Raw genomic sequence first — 16,158 nt, 5'->3', positions numbered from 1 at the left:
TTATTTATTATATATGAATACACTGTAGCTGTCTTCAGACACACCAGAAGAGGGCATCAGATCTCATTACAGATGGTTGTGAGCCACCATGTGGTTGCTGGGATTTGAACTCAGGACCTCTGGACGTGCAGTCAGTGCTCTTAACCACTGAGCCATCTCTCCAGCCCGAGGCAATATTTCTATAGCACCTCACTGTACTGTTTTAAAAAGTTACATCTCAAGTAAGGGCCAAAGAAATTGCCTCTATACACACTGGAAGCATACAAACAACCCTAGCACCAGCACCTCTCTTGTTCTGACAAGCATCTAAAGTGTAAGGGCATCTAGTACTATGTTTTGCCAAGAGAAAAACAATCTCACCTTAAGCTACCTGACTCTCTTTATTATAATAATAAAGTTAAAAGACACAGTGAATATAAATATTATAGACTGAACAATTCTAAGCTAAAAATTCAAACTCAAACTAATGGTGTCATTAGGGTCAAGTTCTACCACAATACACATTGATAGTTCATGTTCAAAATGCAGGCGTACTAAAAACAGGGCATAAAATTACTTTTAGGCTGTGTGTGTGTTCCATCCCAGAGGTATCTCCCTCCAGACATATACACACAAATATCCTGTGATCCAAAACCTTCCATGTTTCTGATCCTAAGCATTTCAGATAAGAGGTATTTAACTTGTGATTTTTTTTTAATATAAAAATAATGCTTGTGGTTGGTAAAGCTGTTTTTATGACTTTTACCAATCAGTAAGCTGTGTGCATCTGTCAAAAGGAATGCTAAGTGGTGCTTTTGTTTTGTCACTCCATACAAAATATCCTCACTATAGTTAGTTCACTCATAGTGGATGGGAGCCAAATACAAAAACTTATTCCAAAATCATCAGAAAATTAAACAATACAAAAAACAAAAGGACATCTTAACAAAACATGATCTTTTAAAAACATTTTTAATGTAGACTATTTTTCTCAAAGATATGTGCTTATAAGTCTCTAAATTTACATTGTTTTACTAAAAACTCTTTGTCAGTTTTTGCTCTTTATCAAGAATGCTAATAAAAATTCCAGATTAGCTTCAGAGATCAGCACTTTTGGCCATGTGCAAGTAAGCATGTACACCTCTGCAGTTCAGGGCCACAAACAGGTGCCTAGAAAGGAAGCTGAGAGAACTACGTAAATTTCACTTTTCAAGTTCCTGGCTTGCCAAGCAGCTTTCTGAAATGTTATCTTCAAATAACAAATAATGTCTGATTTTTTAAAAAGCTAAAAAAAGAAAAAAAAACATTACTTAAGTTCTGTACTTCAATGCCTCTTATTTTTCCAAATAAAACCTCTCCATTTTTCATTACATAATAAGTACATGTACAATTTTGAAAACTTTGCTTCAGACAGTAATAGAACTCTTCCAGTCTTATTGTAGAAATATCCCTCTACAAACGCCCTTGGGAAGAGAAACGGGTAGGGGTTGAGTAACATTTTATCTTCTAGATTCTAGAGTCCAGTCCTAAAGCATGAAGACCGTTCCTGTAAGGGTCAACTTAGGTAGCACTTTCTGCTTCTCAGGTAATGGTGTCTCTGTCGCCACTATTCAACTCTGCCACAGAAAGCCTGTAACTGATGCAAACAAATGGGTGGGGCTGTGTTTCACAGCAGCTTCAGTGGCCACACTTAGAGAGGCTCTGTTCACTGGGATAACTTCTGTTAACCAGGTCATTTCTGCAGCCCTGGCACCCAGCCTAAAGCCCCAGACAGAGGTATCTAGCATCTCTAACTGTTCAGGCACCACTTTAGTATTCTCTGATGAGCTTATTGTGGCGGCCATTACAGGCACTCAGGTTTTTATAAACTTAGAAATGTTCAGTAAGTTGGCTAAGGTCATATGGCAAAAAAGCCTCTCGAGTCAAACCCAGTCAAGACAGACTGCAGGACTCCAACTAAGCAGTATTATATTACCTATATGCTCAATATTTATGAATTTACAAATACCATCCAACATTTCAAATTTACAGAAAATTAGAATATAATTCCATCATTAGGTACCCTTTTCTTAAGCATCTTACCTTTTAAAATGGCTTTCTTATTCAATGAAAGGGTTTGATTTAAATGTTTGTGAAAATCTAATAGGAAAAAAAATCACATCACCTGTGATCTTCCCATCTCCCAAAATAAAATTTCTTCTCTGAAAAGTTTAAAAAATTAGTGTTACAAAGGCTAATCGTGGTTTTCTAAAAACGTCTTGTTTTGCATTTTTGAGCTGTCAAACCTAAAAGCAGACTTCCCTTAAGTTTATGATCTTAAACAATTTAAGCAGACAGTACAAGACTAGTGTCAGTTAACTACTTTGCATATAGTCTGCATGGGGCCATTAAATCATGCACGGTTGAGAATAACTTTTTATTTTTGCAGACCTGTAACAACTCTTAAGCCACATAAAAGAGAAGAAAGAAAAATCTAAGCAAAAATTTTAAGCCGGACAGGAATGCAAAGAGTTTACACATGGGTTGTGCTGGGGTACCATAGAAGCCTGCTGTGACGCAAACTGAAACTTAAGGGTCTTCCTCTGTGTAATGGAGCACAGAGGCCGGCCACTATATAGGTAAGAAGACGACTTGCAGTCTGACTTTTAAAATGCTGTTCAGAAGTAAAGCAGCTTCTGCCCTCTAAGATTATTTACAATTTGCTTCTAGCCACTTGGACCCATTAGAATAATCTGCTATGAGCATATACATTTCCCAATGACGAAAATGAGGTTTTAAAAAGCAGTAGTCTTACTACCTTCTGTATTTCTTGCAATTAAAAAAAAAAAGTGGTTAGAGAGATGGCTCGGCAGTTAAGAACTCTTCCTGCTCGTCCAAAAGACCCAGGTTGTTCAGTTCTCAGCACCCACACTCACCAACTCCCATTACCAGGAATTCAGCAGACCCTACACCTTCTTCTGGCCTCCTCCAGGATCCACACATCCATGCATACATTCACACACACATGCCCATGTGCACACATAAATATGATAAAAACACACATTTTTTAAAAAGGGAAAACTACAATAACTACACACGATGCTAACTAATGAGCCGTGAATGCACATTCGCTAGAGCCTTCCATCTTTTATTATTCCTACATGATTCTTTGTTTCATAATGACACTTTAGCCCACATGTCTTTTTATTCCTGTTATCTATTTAACTCTGTCCTATGCTACAAACTCGTCTCAGACACCATCCTTCAGCAACACCATTCGCAGGCCTAAGCTTTACGTACATCCATCCTGTTCTTTTACTAATGTACTGAGCTGTCCACTTCTTTTAACTGTTCCCTCAACTATTCTTAGAAGTGAATTCTTTAAATTGTACTAGAGAACTGAATAACTAATAGAGTTTTTTTTTTCCAAGCCAAATTTAGCATTTCTGTCACTAGAATGAATGGCTCAGTACTGGGCAGTACTTCTTCTCGTATTACTTCTGTATGTAAGTTAGCCTTCCCTGAATACAAATTTTTTATCATTTCCTTAATATGGACATGGATAGAATAAAAAGGCATCTATCCATTAAACAGAATCACATAATAAACAAAACGCTTAGTAAAATAATCACAGTATTTGGCTATTTTGTATTCAAAACATCTCAGTACCTAAACTATGTCCATTCTTCGTGTAAAAGCAGGTATTGTTGATAAGATTAACACAACAGCCAATGACATCACCAGTTGTAAAAGTTGGTCCATACGGTTGTCCAGTTCCAGAAGAACAAAATGAATGTCCATCATCCCCATGGTAACCATATGAATGTTTATCCCAACCTGGAGAGACAGGTTCAGTATATTTACAATGATGAACAAGACTCCTCAGCAGTCACTTATCACTAACGTAAGAGAACCCAGAACAGCACAACAGATGATATACAGATAAAATCTCCAAAAGTCCACCTACATTCTCAACAACTAAACTAGACAGTGATTTCAGCATTAAAATGCTGCCTACAACATTAAGGAAAGTAAACTCACCACCCAGAACAGTAAAAACAAGTACTGAGGAAAAAGGATTTCTACCAGGAATGTGAGAATAAGCACAGAAGTCATGACAGGGCATGTTTCTCCATGCATTACTTCTTTAGCTAATAGAGCAAAGGAATTTTGCTTTAATTTGAATAACACACACATGATTTACTGTAAAATATAACTTTTCCGTCACCACAAATTTCTCAAGGTGATCCATAGGTAAAAGCCGTGGAATTTGTAATAATTTTATACACTCAACTACACACATCCTTATTTATTATAATCAAGACCCCATTTATACCTTAATAACTTCTAGCAAAAGTGCACAATGAAAATCCATCAAGTTACAAAGGAATCCAATGAGATGGCAGCAGTACTGGCTTGATATGTTCCCATTCAATGCACTTACTGTAGAGTTCTGCACAGCTCAGTTAGCTTTTTAAATAAGAACTTTCTGCTACTACTGATTTTTAACCTCAGGAAACAGATTCAATTCCTTCTGCTAACAGGTTCTCACAAAGCACTCCTCACCATCCAGACACTCCTGAGCTCACTTCTGTCATCTGTCCCTACTCTCACAAGGGCACATAATTAACATGGGTTAAGGGTCAGGATATGACTGGTAGCTACAGAATCAGTGACATTAAAATGTTTTGAGTGGCTGATATAGTATATAAAGTTAAAAGGGATGAAACATTAACAGGAAAACAAAGCATAGGTACTATGTAAATTCTACAGAGGAACATAAAATTTAACTCACTTCCACTTATAATTCATAATAAAAGTGATCAAAATTTCAAAACCTATTACCTTTGAACTACTTCAATTACTTAAAAGTTTAAGCAGAAATGTCAGTCCTAAATGTCAGGCTCTAACAATACTGTAATTCACTTGCAAGTGTACCTGGTAGTCTGTTCATGTTGACACCTTGAGCAGAAAGACCAATTCCCATGTAGCTGTTGGAGAACAAAGGAAAGGAAATGCAGGTTATTACAGTCAGATAGGGACATATCACTAAACACTCTAAAACATAGCTAGAACCAAGCCCACCTGAGGCTCCTACGGTAGCCACAAAAGTATTATTACAACGTATTCCATTGCAACAGAGAGCACTATTAGGTAGCAATGAGACCTAGATTCAGTAAACTATAGTAATCATTCACAAATCCATTAAAAATATTAGTAATGGCTGGAGTGAATGAGATAACATTCACAGTCAAGATTGATAATGAACTGAATCCTTGGCATCAACCTGGTGGAGGAGAGAATTGCCTTTCACAAGTACCAATACTACATGCCAAGAGGAAATCTGAGAGATCTCAAAGTAACTCATAATATACCTTAGGGCTTTGGAAAACAGGAACAAAAAAATATATAATCAGTCAATGGAAAGAATCAACATCAGGCAGAAATTAATGAAATAGAAATAAATAATAATATATATGATTAATACCACCAAGTTAGTTCTTTGAAAGGCTTAAGAACAAACCCTTGATCAAACTAACCAAAAGAAAAAAAGACTCAATCTTTAAAAATTAGAGATGAAAAGGAAACCTTTACCACATTTATCATCATAACTCAGAAAACTGCAAAAATATACCTTAAAACCCTCACAGAGTTCACCAAATTGGAAAATCTAAAAGAAATAATGTCTAAATATGTACGACCTACCAAAATTAAACCAAAAGGAGATAAATACTTCAAACAGATCTATATAACAAACGGGAAAGAAACAACTGGAGGGGGGAACCTGCCATAGCCAATGAGACAGCTCAGCACGCGAAGGTGCTGGGACCTACATAATAGAACAAGGCTAACTCCCCACAGACTAATCTCTGAACATCACATACCGCTCCTATAAATACATGTCACAAGTCTTTAGTTGTTTTTTTTTAATCTGCCAATTAATCAAAATACAAGTCCAAATAGACTGCTGAATTTCAAAAGCAAACACCAAAGTTCCCCAAACTAAGGGACAGACAATATTAAATTATTTTTATAAAGCTACTATTAATTTTGATACCAATACCAGATAAAAACATTTAAAAACAAAACTATAGACCAATCTTTCTGATGAACATATGTGATGATTCTGAGTCTTCCCTATTTAGTGTAAGGTTGGCTATAGGTTTATCATACACAGTATTTATTATGTTGAGTTATATTCTCAGTGTTTTCAAGAAGAATGGACTTATAGGTACATATATTTGAATACTTAGTCACTGGGGAGTGAAACTCTTTGAAAAGATCAGAAGGATTTGGAAATAAGGGCTTGTTAGAGGAAGTGTGTCACTGGGGCAAGACTTTGAAATGTCAAAAGCCTATGCCAGGTCCAGTCTCCCTCTGCCTGCATGCTTGCAGACCAGGATATAAAGTCCTCAGTTTCTTTCCAGCCCCATGTGTGTCACCATACTCCTTGCCATATTGACAATGGACCAAGCTCTGAAACTATAAAAAAATGTTTTCTTTTATAAGAGCTGCCTTGGTCATGGACTCTATTCACAGTAACTAAGACAACAAAGATACAAAGGGAAGAAGGATGTCACCAAAACATTTGCCAACTAAGTTTTAGAAAACACCAAGGATATCATTGACTATGATCAAGCTGACTTAATTCCAGAGATGCAGGGATAGTTGGTTATAATAAATACTGCCAAGTATAGAAATGGACAAGTACAGATCACGTGACCATGCCCCAAATGCAGAAATAGCCTTTGACATATTTCATGATATAAGTCAACATAATAAACACTATGTATGATTAACATTATACTATATAATTATTATATAAACATTATAGTCAACACTGTACTAAACAAGGAGACTCAAGCATTTCTACTAAAATCAGGAACAAGACAAGGCTGTCCTCTATTAAATATGGTACTGAAAGTCTTAGGTAAAGAAGAAGTTAGACAAAAATTGAACAAAATGGATACAAATAGCAAAAAAGTCAAGTCTTTCCTTATTCCTTATCCTTATTTAGAGGATAGGATTTTACATAAGAGACCCTAAAGACTCCACCAGAAATCTCTTAGAAGTGATAAACTTTGAAAAGTGGCAAAATATACAAAATTAACATACAAAACCCAGTTGCCTTCATGTATATCAATTTTGAGAAAGCTATCAGGTAAATAATCCCATTCACAACTTTGGGTACACACACACACACACACACACACCCTGAGGAAAAAAACTAACCAAAGTGAAAGAGCTCTACAAGAAAAACTGTGCTTTTATTCATTTATTTTTATGTATCTCTGTTTCTACAGGTACCTGTAACACAAAAGGTCATATGGGTCTTTGGTAATGAACTCAGGTAATTAGGTTGTCAGCAAGCACCTCACTTGATGAACCTTCCCATCAATCCTGAAAACTTTAAAACACTCGAAACTGAAACTGTGAGAAGATGAATAGACCTTCCATACTCATGGATTTGAAGCAATCAATTTTGTAAAATGATTCCCCTAACCAAAAGTAATCTCTAGAGATTCAATGTAAATCCCATCAAATTTCAATTTTTATGTAGACATTGGAAAAAACATCTATCTTAACTTTCATTCATAAGTTTAAAAGACCTCACTCAGGCTGGAGATGGCTCAGCAGTTAAGAGTACCTGGAGGATCTATGTTCAACTCCTAGCACCCATATGGCAGCTCAACTATCTCTAACTCCAGTTCTAGGGGACCAATGCCCTTTTTCTGGCTCCATGGGCATCAGGCAAGCATGTGGCACAAAAACAATGATAACAAAACACATCTAAAAGACCTCACTCATATACTGTGACACTTAGTTATTTTCAACCTTTTGGAATCAAGAATTGCTTGGACAATAAAGTATATAGATGGATTTAATTGTGATGGAACAATCTACCAACTGTGGGTGGCCAGTTCCATGGGTTGGGTTTCTAGACTGAATAAAAACAAGAAAGAGGACTGAGTATTCATTCATTTCCTAACTTTAGAGGCAATGTCACCATCAACCTTAAACTCCTATGGCCATAACTTCACTAGAAGGGGGCCATGACCTTGAACTGTGAAACAAAGCAAACCCTACCTTCCTTGTTTTTGCCATCCATTCTGTCCTAGCAAAATGTAAAGTAAGTGAGACAGATATTCAAAGCATTCCCAAGCAAAAACAATGCCGTATGTTATGACTACAGCTAAGGTTCAGTTACATTCCAGAGCTTTTGTAACGCAGCAGCACGGCACTAACAACAACCACTAGACACAGATCAATGCAGTAACTAGATGGAGAGCCAGGTACAGTCATGTACAAACATGGTTTTTGTTTTGTCTGTCTGTTTTTTTACAAAGATGCCAAAAAATACTCAGGAGAGAAAAGACAGTCTCTTTAACAAATGGCCTGTAGTAAACTGGATGTCTCCAAGTAGAAGAGTAAGACTAGATGCTTACTTTCACCATGATCAAAAACCAACACCAAATGTATCAAAGACCTTAACATACGATCTAAGACTCTGAAAATATTCAAGGAAAAAGTAAGTAAAACATTTCAAGATACAGGCGTAGGCAAGGGCTTTCAGCTATCTGGGAAATAAGGCCAGCAAATAGACAAATGGGACCTCATGAAATTTGGAAAAAAAAAAAAGTTTCCATACAGCAAAGAAAACAGCTAACGGAGCACTCTACAGGATGAATTACTGTCAGCTATACCATCAACAGATTAATATCTAGAATATACAAAGACAATAAGACAACCAATCAAAAAATGTGCTACATAACTTAAGTGCATCCTCAAAAAGAAATACAAAAGGCTAGTAAACACTTTTAAAAAGTGTTCAAAATTCTTAGCCACGAGGGAAATGCAAATCAAAACTACTCTAGAGATTCTATTGTTTCAGTCAGAATGGTTACTGAAGGCAAAGGGTCTCTTCCCCTATATTTTGCAACAGAGTCTCACTGAACTTGCCATTTTAGCTAGAGTGGTTGAACCCCCAAGATCCACCTTTTACCAGAACCCTACCACTGGAGTGACAGACAAAAGCCACCATGTCCAGGTAGGTACTGGGGATCTCAACTCAGGCCTTCATGCTTCTAGAACAGTAACTTACCCAATGAGCTATCGCAACACCCTGGGAGACATTTTCTTCAGTGATACAGCATAGCTGCATTAGTACTGATGAAAGGTGTGGGCAAGCCCAGCACTATCCCTAGGCAGCTGCCCTAGGCTATAAGACAGTTAGATAAACGTGAGCTGGAGGTGAGTGAGCCAGCGAGCAATGCTCCTCCATGCCTCCTGCCCTTACTTCCCTCAATGACACTCTGGTCTGAAGTATAAGCCAAATAAACTCTCCTCTCCTCAAATTGGTCAGAGTATTTTATCGCATAACAAACTAGAGCATGTATATTCTTTTGTGGAGATGACTTTGTTCTAATTTTATAAATTAGACTAGAGTCCCTTGTTTAGGTAGATTGTCAGTTTTCTCAGTTTTAATAAATAGTCATATAGAAACCCCAATATGTATTTTGTATCTTATTAACAACTCCAAATATTTTGCATGAATTTGACATTATATCCAAATTAGAAATCATATCCCATTTTGGAGGTTCTGAAGTTTCACCGTGTCCTCTTGGAAACATTTTGTATTATTTAGTATTTCTCACAGGAGTTCCTCTATACTTGTTTTTGAGAAACTGTAATCCTAAATGGCTCTTTTAGAGACAATGAAAGATTGCAATAGCATATATTAATAACATGTGACAGCTTCATATGTGCATAACTATTTGATGGTGTGTATCAGCCTTACCCTTCTTGTCTTGCTCCTCCTTCTCCCCACACAGCCCCTCTTTTACTCTCTCTTGTCTTTTGAGTTTAAAAAGTTGCTACATCAATTTATCAAGACACTCCCAACAGACCTGCAAACAGGTCAATCTGATTTAGGCAATGCTAGCCTCAGATGACTCTAGGATTTAACAAGCTGACAATAAAGGCTTTCTAGAACAATACATAAATTTCAAAAGCTTATAAACACCAATAGAAACTGAGAGTTAAAACAAGTAAATACAAAACACCTACAAGTGCAAAAACTGAAACAGCAAATTGAATCCAATTTGTTAAAGTCTATAATTTGTCTACAATTGTATGATTTTGTGTCATTTGATAATGTTCAGTTACCATTCCTCACAAAGCATCCAGCAAAGTTAAGAAAAGGAAATTACTTAAGTGTAATATTGTTTCCCCTAACTCCGATACAAGCCTCACACAAAACAATACTGTGAAAATCAGTGAAGCCATTTCCACTTCAAGCAGTAACAAGGAGTTGCTTGTATCTGTTAAACATTGTTTTGGAGGTCTTTAAAATCCTAATATAAAACAACAAATAACCAGTAAAACATTAGAAAACAATGTATTCATCTGTAATTGGTATAATTATATGCATACAAAAACCACAGAAACTAGTCAAAGCATTAAAATTAACTAGATATTTTAAGAGGAACTGGATATTAAGAAAATCAATTTCATATTCCAGCAATAGACAGCTGAAAATAGGAGCACTGTATGTGAGTCACAGAAACCCCAAAATAGTAATGAAGTTTTCTAGCAAAGCGGAAAAGTAATGTATCAACTCTGTAGGCACAACATGTATCTAGATAACTTGACAATACAAATAACTGTCTTTCTAAAACAGTGGTTCTCAATTTTCTTAATGCTGTGACCCTTTAATACACTTCCTCATGTTGTGGTGACCCCCTAACCATAAAATTATTTTCATTGCTCTCATAAGTTTACTTTTGTCACTGTTATGAATCATAATGTAAATATCCATGTTTCCCCATGGTCTTAGGTGACCCCTGTGAAAGGATCATTGGACTCCAAAGGAGTTGAGATCCACAGATTGAGAATAGCTGTTCTAAAAGCTGTAGGTACACAGTACAGCTCAAGACACATTCAATCCAATTTCTTAAACTAGAAAAAAATTTTAAAGTTTATATACACAAATATAGAATTCCAAAAAAGATAAGACTTAGGTAAATGGCAGGCCACTCCCAGCTTACCTACAATTAATGAAATTCCCAAGAAGATTACTAGTAGGAGCCCACTGTGAGTGAGGCAAGGTGACAAGACAGAGACAACTGTAGGTTGGCTGTAGTCTGGCCCATGCAGCCTGTGCTGTTACAATGTAGCAACACCAGCCCAAGCTCACTGGGAGAACACAGGCTGTGACTGTGTACTCACTCACTCACTGACACCTACAAGTTTCATTAGAGAAACAGAACCTCACAAACTCTACAACAGGGGTGTGTCCTAGTTTGCTTTCTAATAAACCCTTGACTAAAACCAACTGAAGGCAGAAAGGTCTTTCATATTACACTTTAGGGAACATTCCACCACAAAAGAAAGTTGGAACAGGGACTCAAAGCAGAGGCCGTGGAAGAATGTTGCTCTGCCATGGCTGCCCTCTCTGATTTCTTATATACGCCAGGATCACTCCAAGGGGAATAGGCTGGGTAGGACTATCTACATCAATTATTAATAATACCAATTAACAAAATGTCCAACAGATATGCCTGCAAGCCAACCGATGAGGCAACCCCCCAATTAAATTTCCTTCTTCCCAAGTAGCTCTAGTAAAAAAAAAAACTGATCAGCACAAGAGGTATTCACCAAACTTATTGTTTAATGACAAAAACTGGACCAAACCTCTCTCATACTAAAAGAAAACTAAGAAAAACAGAATGCCGCCTGTTATCTGAGCTTATTAGATGCCATGGTGTAGTTAGAAGGCAAGAGAGTGAAGGAAATTTGGACAAGGATCTAAATCAGTTATTAATGGATTGGTCACCAAATCTGTAACACTCTTCAAATTATCCTGAGGCAAGACCTAGAAACTAGACCAACAGCCTACCTCTCAGATTACTTATGACTCCTAACAGTAACAAATTACAGTTAGGAAGTAGCAGCAAAATAGTTTTATGGTTGAGGGCCCCTACAACATGAGAAACTGTATTAAGGGGTTGCAGCATTAGGAAGGTTGAGAATCAAAGCTCTAGACTGGGGTCCAAGGAGCTGGAATAAGTATAAACTGTACCAAAATAAAAATTAAAATGCTAATCACACAAAAAATAGATGAAAAAGATAAATATTAAATTTCCTAATCAAAATGAAGTTGCAAAATCCTAAAATATAAAGCAAAATCAACAGCACCAAGAATCCACTACGGATGATGTACTCAATGGACTGCAGCATTTACTTACTGATGCCCATTGACATTAGCTTCCAGTCAGAGGGCAGACTTGCATAGATCAGAGGAAAACTTCACCCAACTGGCCTCTCCTCCCACTAAGTGGGTTCAGGGGATCCAGTTTTGCACAAATACCTTTTACCACTGACCTATGAATCTGGCAGCACCTTATTTTTCTTAATAAGTAGGTATTTTTATATAAAAAGAGAATCATAATCACACACAAAAAAGAAACAGTGATATACCACTCTGCTGAGTTCAACTTATCTAGTAATTTTCTAAAGTTAAAAAGTATACTGCTAAATTGACATGTATAATATGAGAAAGTTAAACATTAACTTACCTTTAAGATACATTGAAAAAAATCAATGAAAGGCACAATGTAAAAAGCTACAAAGGAGGAGAGGCACCAACCAACAAGTGACATTTGTCACCTGACATCCATTCTCAACAACTTATGACAAAAACTAGTGGTGGGCACAGGTCCAAGTACTGATGGTAAGAGCAGCCAGCCTTGAACTTTAATGCCCAAGGCAAGCAGTAAGGATGACAAGAAAGGAAAGAGGCATCAAGGCATATAAAGCAACTCATTTATGAACCACAGACTCTCACCAAAGAAGGTTTTATGGATTGATTTCAGCAGAAACAGACGAATGAATGCACAGGTCAAAGCAATCTTTAACACAAAAAAGAACAAAACACGCCATTAAAATGATATTAAATGTTATTTAGATTTTTAAATCTATTATTCAAAGAGCAAAGTATGATCTGATCCATCTTCCATTCGAAGAAAAACAAAAGAAAGGAAGGAAGAAAAAGAGAAAGACAAAAAGAATGGAGCTGAAAAAATAATTCATAACAATCTCCCAAACTTGGAAAGACAAAAAAAAAATTGTAGATTCAAAAGAAAATAAACTTTTAAGTAAGTTAAATACAAAGAAAAGCCATAAGGTAGGAAAAAAAAATCACAGTTGTTCTCACCGCAAATGTTCACAGGCATGAACACGTGTTTTCACTATTAATCATCAAGAAAATGCAAATCACAACTGCAGGGAGCTGCTATTACACACAGCACCAAACAGGTACTATTTAGGACAAACAAAACCAGCATCACAAAGGCATAGTGCTATACCCACCTTATTACCTAAAATTCCACCAGAAGAAACACACACACATATCTCCATTTTGATCATGTCACATGTATCAAGCTGACAAACAGTGGTTCACAATAAAAAGTGGTACCTAGATCCAGCTAAAGATATACTTATGACAGTTATTGGGGGTTATACTTACCTTAAAAATATCAAAAAAGAAGATGAATCATGGATGGATAGGGAAATCAGATGTGAGATAAAGCAATGTCCATCACTTCTATACTTTATTTTGGGCTCTTAAAAACCATCACACTATATGAAATTACACAATAAAAGTCAAAGTGCTGGGGCTAAAGAGATAGCTCAGTGCTTTAGAGCACTGGATGCTCTTCCTGGATTCAATGTCTAGCACCCACAGCTTACAACTAGTTTCAACTCCAGCCACAGGGATCAAATACTTTCTGGCCTTTACAGGTATTTGCATGTCCATGGTACACAAACATAGATAAAGGCAAAACAGCCAAAATATATAAAAACAAAGGAAAGCATGTTTTAAAGGACTTATGGGGGTGGGAGGGGGGGACTGACAGCATGTAAATCTTTTGTCATGTTAAAATTAACAAAAATAGTAACATAATTTGCATATGTTAAGATTACAAAATACAATGAAGTAGATACTTTATCTTGAAAACAGCCTGATGTTTAGGTGAGAAGTCACAGGATATGGTGTTCTGAATGAAAATGGCCTCCATAGGCTCAAAGAGTGGTACTATTAGGAGGCGTGGCCTTGTTGAAGGAAGTGTATCACTGGGAGTGGGCTTTGAAATTTCAAATGCTCAATCTAGGCCCAGTATCTACCTGTCTGTCTGTCTGTCTCCTCCCCCCTCAAACCCCCCCATTCAGATGTAGAACTTTTGGCTCCTTCTCCAGACCATGTCTCCCAGCATGTAGCCATGTCTATGATGGACTAAACCTCTGAACTGTAAGCCAGCCCCAATTAAATGTTTATCTTTATTATGGTCATGGGCTCTTCATAGCAATAAAACCTTGACTAAGACAAAGGGCTAAAGTTATTGTGAAGTGACAGAAAGGTATCTGGCAGAAGGAAGTTTGCAAGCACAAATATGGTTCATAACATACAGGTAAGTGAACAGTTGGTAACTGTCTGAGGCATTGTGTAGAAGAAAAGGATCAAACTCAACAGAATAGTAAGATGTGCTTATATACACAAGCAAAAAATTATTGTGGCACTATAGGTTTATAAAAAGTAACAGTCACAAAGACTTCTTCAGATCAATATTGTGAGACAGAATATTAATGTTTCAGTATTTTTAATTAAGTTGTGCCCAACACTGCACACCAGAAACAATCAGGATTAAAGATATATGCCCAATATCTTCACATCTGTTCTAGTCATTCTTGCCTCCATTTATCCTTTTTTGTTATTTTTATTTTTTGAGTACTACTGAACTATAAGTCTTATAAATTTAAAATATATCTTTCAGATATTACATTCTTAAATTAGTGTATTTATCACATTCTGGTAATTTAAGACATACCTTTTAAAAGCCTATTTATTTGCCTCCTCACACAATTTTTTGCTATCTCTTCAAGTCTCTGGCCTTCATGCTGCCACGCCCACACACTCTTGTTATTATTGTTTTAAGCAATTAGTGTAACTTATCCTAACAAGATTAACTGTAGTCTTTAACCAAACTATGAAAACCAGCTCCCAGTGGGAAAATGTACTCAAACTGCTCAAAGGAAAAGGATGCAAACTCTTTATCAAGCTACACTACTTTTAAAAAGGAGAAATTAAGAAATTCTCAAACGAATCCCACTTAGAAGGGGGAACAAAATAGCCATGGGAGGCAGAGACAGGGAAGACCTAGGTGGGTGAGGAGATGGCTAGGGAAATAGGGGGACAGGATCAGGCATGGGGAGAGACAGGAGGAAGTCCCAGAGGGCCAGGAGAATGAATGGAAATGATGCATCTGCCAGGGGTCAGGAATGGAGGGATTCTCTAAGAAGTCCCAGAGGCTTCCAGGAGTCGATGCATGTGACTTTAGCAGAAATGCCCAACAGTTGGGATATGGAACCTGAAGAAACCACCTCCAGTAGTCAGACAGGACCCCCAAATGGAGTCATGGGGACATCAACCTACCTACAAAACTTTTGATCAAAAATTGGTCCTATCTAAAAGAAATGCAGGGGAAAAAGAGCAGAGACTGAAGGAATGGCAGACCAGTGACTGGCCAATTTTGAGACCCATCCCATGGGCAGGCATCAGTCCTTCACACTATTAATGATGTTATATTGTGCTTGTAGCCGGGCCTACCATAGCAGCCCTACCTAGCAGGTGACTGAGACAGATGCAGATACCCACAGACAAACATTGAACCAAGGTCAGGAATCCCTGTGCAAGTGTTGGGGGAGCATTGAAGGCCCTGAAGGGGATGGCAGCACCACAGGAATACCAACAGTGTCAACTAACCTGGACCCGGGAGCTTCCGAGACTGAGCCACCAACCAAAGAACATACATGGCTGATCTGAGGCCCTGATACATAGTAGCATAGGGGCACCATATCTAGGCTCAGTGGGAAAGACTGCACCTATGCACCTAGTGGAGAGATTGGGTGTGCCCTCTCAGAGGCAAAGGAAATGGGGGTGTGAGAGGAAGTCTTCAGGGAAGGACCAAGGGGGGCAACATTTGGGATGAAGAAATAAACGAATAAATTCTCAAACAAAAACAGAATTTGTCATTAGCTCATTAGCATTCTACTCTCCAAGATATAACAGGGTGGGCAAAGTACTCAGCAGGAAAAGATGCTTGGTCATCTAGGCTAACACTTGAGTTCAATCTCTAGAAT

At 37.3% G+C, this 16,158-nt stretch overlaps 1 protein-coding gene across 1 annotated transcript in view; it reads right to left on the bottom strand.

The window, feature by feature from the left end:
- The window catches only part of Ranbp9 (RAN binding protein 9), a 77,901-nt gene that overhangs the window by 30,832 nt on the left and 30,911 nt on the right, over positions 1-16,158 (bottom strand). Inside the window, exons 3-4 of the mRNA XM_028763304.1 lie at positions 4,897-4,949; positions 3,628-3,795 (exon numbers count right to left, since the gene is read on the bottom strand). Coding sequence (XP_028619137.1) covers positions 3,628-3,795; positions 4,897-4,945 — 217 coding nt within the window. The 5' untranslated portion in view covers positions 4,946-4,949. The remainder of the gene's footprint in view (positions 1-3,627; positions 3,796-4,896; positions 4,950-16,158) is intronic.

Source organism: Grammomys surdaster, unplaced genomic scaffold (genome assembly GCF_004785775.1).
Source record: "Grammomys surdaster isolate TR1022 unplaced genomic scaffold, NIH_TR_1.0 137, whole genome shotgun sequence".
NCBI classification, from domain to species: domain Eukaryota; kingdom Metazoa; phylum Chordata; class Mammalia; order Rodentia; family Muridae; genus Grammomys; species Grammomys surdaster.
The sequence above is the reverse complement of the archived record's forward strand: the minus strand, read 5'-3'. Positions and strand labels throughout refer to the sequence as shown.